Source organism: Notechis scutatus, chromosome 1 (assembly GCF_049901735.1).
Source record: "Notechis scutatus isolate UNSWTSFEM ecotype Mainland chromosome 1, rNotScu1.2, whole genome shotgun sequence".
In the NCBI taxonomy this organism is placed as follows: Eukaryota; Metazoa; Chordata; class Lepidosauria; order Squamata; family Elapidae; genus Notechis; species Notechis scutatus.
In genome coordinates, this window is record NC_142009.1 from 214,683,637 (window position 1) to 214,689,603 (window position 5,967).

Consider the following 5,967-nt stretch of genomic DNA (forward strand, 5'->3'; position numbering starts at 1 on the left):
AAATGAGGTTCCTAATTAGGTCAACTCAAAGTCTCACATGGAAGGGCTTGCATTTCTTAATATCTGGGTTTTGGCTAGAGTACAACTGGACAACCTTTTGTTGATAGAGGCCATACATTATGGTTTTTGTGGGGAAAGAGCTGCAATGGGTGAAGTTACGATATATAGTGAGTGGGACTTATATATACATGGAAGGAGCTGGTGTTTTGCTTGTGTTCTCTGGGAAATAAGTCTTTTATTATAATTTTCAGGTATTCCCCACCTGAGAATTAGGGAAATGTAATAGTGCATTGGAAGAAGGGCTTCAAGAATCAGATTGCTTATTTCAGGAAGGCATCTGGATAAAGATTATTTTATAATTCAAATTATGATTCAGTATAAGAGAATATAGACAGAATAATTAATATAGAACTATAAGAAAATAGTTCCTCTAGAACAGTTGGGCTATAATTTCTATCATTACAATCCAACAATGCCCATGCCGGTTGGGGATGATGGAAGTAAGTAGTTCATCAAATGTGGAGTGCATTAGGCTACAGAAATACAATAGATTCTTCAGGACTGGTATCATAGTTATATGCATCCTATATTTTTCTGCATAAGTGCTCTTAATATTCCATGGTTAGAATTTTACTTATTACTTTATTTTACTAGGCATAGATACCATTTCAGTCTTCAACTTAGTGGCTTACAATCAAATCATAAATAAGATTAAAAGAGCAAAACTAAAAATGACCAGCAATATGCGTAGTTAAATATTCCTATGCTGAGGAATCATGACCCATATATTGTTAACAAAGCACAAATCCCTTTCAAATCATCTTCTCTTTCAAAGGCCTGTTGAAATATCCAGGTCAACTGCTTTTCCTAATCCCAGAAATATATATACTTCTGTGACTAACAATTTTTCTTTTAATACCAGTATTAATTTGATTTTGGAATATATTGAAACCCACCAGAGAGAAAAATGAACTGCCATGACTATCAAGAGATATATATCTTAGTTGAAATACAGAATGCTTTCTTTGGGGAATGATTTAAAGACAGTTTGGTTTGTGTACAATAAAATGCACAAGCATTCTTTCTTTTCTCTTTCTGATGGTTTTATTTTTTCCTGTTTATAATATCAAACAACAAAAAAGTTGTTTTCTTTTATGGGATTAGACTTGAAGTTTGGCTTTGAAGCAAGCAGGAAGTCGCTGGCTGCTTCAGTGACAAACTTCCTTTAATTAAGCCAATTATCTTGCAGTGGGACACTTTCTGATGGAAGGTCTATGGGAGAGATTCATATCACTGTTCGGTATGCTTTCTTAAGGCAATCCCTCATTGTGTTGGTCAACTCATGCAGGTACAGTAATGTTTAGTAATCTATCTCTGTTTATGTTCTGAGAGAAATACTATTCTTTTTAATATTTGGATTACTTTTATCATACCCTGGGTGTAATGGAAATTATTTTACTTTAATCTTTGCTTAATGGAATGAATATGTGCATAGCAGTTTCCTCCTCCAAATTTTCTAGATTGCAGGATTCAATCAGCGTCTGCAACTATTGTTGGCTGAACATATTGTTGTTATTTAAATTTATACGGTGCTCAATTCCCAACAATTCTAGGCCATTTAAAAATAATTTAGAACATGAAAAACAAAACATGAAAAACAGCATCAATGAAATTGGTAAAGATGGCAGAAAAATAAAGCAGATATAAAGCAAAGAAAGTAACCTGGGTTAAAAGGAGGCTTCAGTCATCCCCATCAAAGGCTTGAGCGAAGAGCCAAGTCTTCCAGGCCCTTTGAAACACCAACAAGTGGGGCATTTAGATCCTGTGAGAACCTCAGTCCAGAGGTTCTCTGTACAGTGACAGAGAAGGTGCACTTTCAGGCATAGCATAATTGAAAGATGCTGGGATGCACCCATCCTGCAAGATCAAATTGTCTGGGCAAATATTATGGGATACAAATGGTCCTTCATGTGACCAGCCCCATGCCCTATAGGGCTTTATAAGTAACAAGCAGTACCTTAGATTGGACCTAAAAGCAAATGTCAACCAACATAGCTCACAAAGCAGAGATATCATGTGGGCATAACTGCATTCTGGTCCAGTTGAAGCTTGCAGGTGTCTTCATCATGTAATTGCATACCAGTGATGGTATTCTACTGGTTCGGCCTGGTTCAGCCAAACCGATATCTCTGATGATCATCTGTGAGTGTTCGCTCCGCTGCTGTGCCCTCCCACTGGCCCCGGCTCCATAACCTTTATTTTCTGCTTTTCAACCTCAGCTACTTTGCACGGCACAGCTGATTGCTGCGCATCAGCTGTTTTACCCACAGGGCTCATAGCAGATGAGTTGCAAACGCTGCACATGCACAAAGCGCACCCTCACACCAAACTGGTAGGAAAAAGTTTTGAAACCCACCACTGTTACATACATATACCTAGTGAAGAATTCTTCCAAATTGGGTTCCTGATCGTTCAGAGAACTGCAAGTGCTGGACCTTTTATATATTTCACTTCAATCCAGCTCAATCTTAGTAGTAATTCTATCCTAAGAATTGCCTCTAGGTTTTTGTTGTTGCTGCTGCGGTTGTTCAGATTCAAGAAAAAAGATATTAACCTGACTGAATCTTTTCTTCAGAAGTTTTTCTTAGTCTGTTGATTGTAAACATGCTACCATTTTCTCCCCATAAGAAATTTAGTGCCATGCTCTCGGCATGGAGCATATCCATATGTTCGCATCTACTTGCTCCCAGACAAAAGATGGATAACCCGAAGAAAAACTACTGTGAAGAAAAGAACACTGAATCCTCGGTACGATGAGAAGTAAGTAAATGCTGCATTAACATTGCTTCCTGCTGAGGCCTAGATGTTGCACCTGATATCCCTGTAATCCTCATGAAAAACATGCAATATTCATTAGGTGGTGTAATTACAACTCAGTTTAAGTTTTACTTTATTGTTAGGGTCACAGCTTTTCTCTGGTGCTATTTTCAAAATATCCAGTCCTGGGTACAACATGAAGCAATCTGAGGATTTTAATGTCACTCATGTTTCTTGGATGCAAAAAAGATTTGGAGTGACCTATTGCCTTTCCACTTGAGAAAGAAAGATCACTAACTAGAGATTGTGCAGTAATTAAGTAATTGAAAATATCAACTGTATAATTCCACCTTCTATAATCTCAAATTTTGACTTTGAGAAATCAAAAGCCAGCTGGGTGACTTTGGGCCAGTCACTCTGTCTCAGCCCAACTCACCCCACAGGGCTGTTGTTGTGGGGAAAGTATTACATTTGTTCACCACCTCGAATTATTTATAAAAAATAACAAAGGTAGGATATAAATAAACAGAAATATATTGTATTAAAAAATCAGAACTTTAAGAACAGGGCCACGCAAGCGGTATGCGAGTGTGCATGGGTGTGCAAAGCTCTATTTGTTTGAGTGGCGAACGTGCACCTGCAGCTCCCATGGAACCATCCCCTCTCCATCCTGCCAGTCCACCAAAGCAGAAAGGTTGGGGAAGGGCTGCATTAGAGGACTGCTATTTACATAGCATTTTTTTTTTCATACATTTAGATTTGAATTTAATGACACCTTGGAAGATATTAAGAAACGGGTCTTAGATGTTGCTGTGAAAAACAGAAAGTCACTTATTTCACATGAAAGGAAAGAACTTGGAAAGGTAAGATGCTCTTTTAAAAATGCTATTCACATTTTCCTGTGGATTTTCTTCCTTTTCTCTTCACCCTTACACACTTGAAGTAAGAACTTGCTATACAAATTATTTAGACAATCACTATGGATTGCTCTATAACTTCAAAATGTTGCTATCCTCTAGAGGAAATATTTAAAAAAAATACGGAGAGGTATACACTAAATAGCAGTACTGTGTTATGAGCTTGCTAGGCAGTTTATATGCAAAAATACACTTTATTTTTAAAAACCATGTACTTGTAACTCAAATATTTAATTAAGCAGCTTAACAATTCTGACTTTTCTTTTTAAAGGTGCTGATTGACTTGTCAAAGGAAGATTTAGTCAAGGGCTTCTCCCAATGGTATGTTTGGATGGTCAGCATATACAAGGTAGCAATGCAACCTATCAAGCAGTGCTAGATGCAATGAGAGGATTACCTGTTAGATCTGGATAGTGCAGAATGGACCAAGCAGAAGAAATAATAATCGCTTGTTTCAAATACTGGTTCCTCTCCCTCCTTCCAGAGGCAATGGAAAATCTAGGGAGAATTTCACTTCATATGTTTAGGCTGTGCTTTACAATTTTCCACCCCTTTGCTTTCTATGGGATTCAGCAGCAACTCAAGTTGCAATCTTGCTATCCATTTAATTTTGCTACTGAGAAGATGTTAAGATCTCTGGTGATAAGAGAGATCTATGGCCAGTCGAGGAGTTTTTAATACCAACAGAGCTGTAAGAAATGAGAAATTAGGTAGCTCTGTGGTTTAGCAATGGTCTTCTGGATAAACCAAGAAACGATGGCTTGAGTACTGCCAGTAGTTAGATATGGACTTGATCCTGCAGCTGTGCTGCTTTCACCATTGTCAGTTTTAAACATTTTATTTCATAAAATAGGGAAGAAACAAAGTTAACACTGAAAAATATGAAAAGGCCACTTTTTTTTTTGTCACTCCAAACATTTTGCTTTCAAATGGTGATGCAACATTTGAATATTTTAGGTTAAGTGATTCTAGCAGAAGGTCCTGGAACTGGGAAGGAATATCTAGAAGGCTGTTTTTAACCTAACTAGACCAATGCAATGATTTAAATGTGCTTTATTCAGCTTATAATTTCACTATCACACCACCAGATAATGAAACCACATCTAGGACAGACAAAATGAATTGGGATTTTTTGGTTCCCTGCCTTATATACACATGCATAAAGATATACATATATGTGTGTGTGTGTACACAGACATATATACATATACACACGCACACACATGAAAGGCAGGGATATCTATATAGCTAGCTAGTTAGTGGAGGAGTATCTGCCTTAATTCATCATACTACCTTTTTTTATAGGTATCAGTTGACAATAAATGGACAGCCCGAGAGTTGATTCCTTCATACCTGATCAACAGCACACTTCATGTATATTTGGAACTTTGAAGGCCACTATAAGATTTTGTAAATGTTTATATTTCAATAATGCTTAATTTATTTAACACATTACTATCAATTTCTTAAAATGCTGACTTTTTCAAGGGATGAATTTGGCATCATCCTGCATTTAACCTTTAATGGCAAAGTTTGTAACAATGTTTACTTGAGGAGTTCCCCAATTGATTGACCAAAGAAAGGTGGCATCCTGAGGCAGAGGGCTCCGCATTCCATATTCTCAGGTTTTAACTGACCAAGCACTGTTCGTTGCTGCTTAGTTTTTCCTCCCCAAGGTCTATACCACCACACAAAGAGCCACAAGTAAACCAGGGTCCACATCACTTTGAAATCACATTGACAAGTATGCTAGTTTTGCGTACAGAACATACTTTTTAAAATCTGGATTGAACCCTCTTTTTCTGGGAGATGAGGAGACAAAAAAAAAAATCCCTCATCCCTGCAGCTAGAGTCCTTCAAGCAGCATTTCCTCACATTTCATTGAATTCTGTTTGAAAGGATCCTCTGATTCTTTTTGAATGATCCAAGGGATTAAAGAAAGAGCATGACTGGCAAAGAGGCCAATACTCTAGGTATGTAATCATTGCCTTAATTTTTGTACATAAAACAGACTATGTTTTGCATTATTTATGCCAAAGAATCTAATTCAGAAACTGTTTAAATTACAGGTGTAATGTGCTTTTAAATAATAAACTAAGTTATGATATAGTAGCTGCTTATGACTTGTTAACTTCTATTCATTAGTACTCCTTATTAATGGAAAACTTGGCTCCTATTGAACCAAGTTCAATTTGGATCCATGCTATTGAAAGCAAATAACAAATCTGCAAGA

The 5,967-nt window shown here is 37.0% G+C and overlaps 1 protein-coding gene across 2 annotated transcripts in view; it reads left to right on the forward strand.

Moving 5' to 3' along the window:
- The window catches only part of ESYT3 (extended synaptotagmin 3), a 48,081-nt gene extending 42,238 nt beyond the window's left edge, over nt 1-5,843 (forward strand). The window contains exons 19-23 of one of the 2 annotated variants that reach the window (XM_026665415.2): nt 1,250-1,348; nt 2,689-2,820; nt 3,575-3,680; nt 4,006-4,055; nt 5,040-5,843. In XM_026665415.2, coding sequence (XP_026521200.2) covers nt 1,250-1,348; nt 2,689-2,820; nt 3,575-3,680; nt 4,006-4,055; nt 5,040-5,076 — 424 coding nt within the window. In that variant the 3' untranslated portion in view covers nt 5,077-5,843. Of the gene's footprint in view, nt 1-1,249; nt 1,349-2,688; nt 2,821-3,574; nt 3,681-4,005; nt 4,056-5,039 lie in introns of those variants that run through there. The other variant, XR_015746558.1, reaches the window with a different exon arrangement.
- Nucleotides 5,844-5,967: the final 124 nt, after the last annotated feature.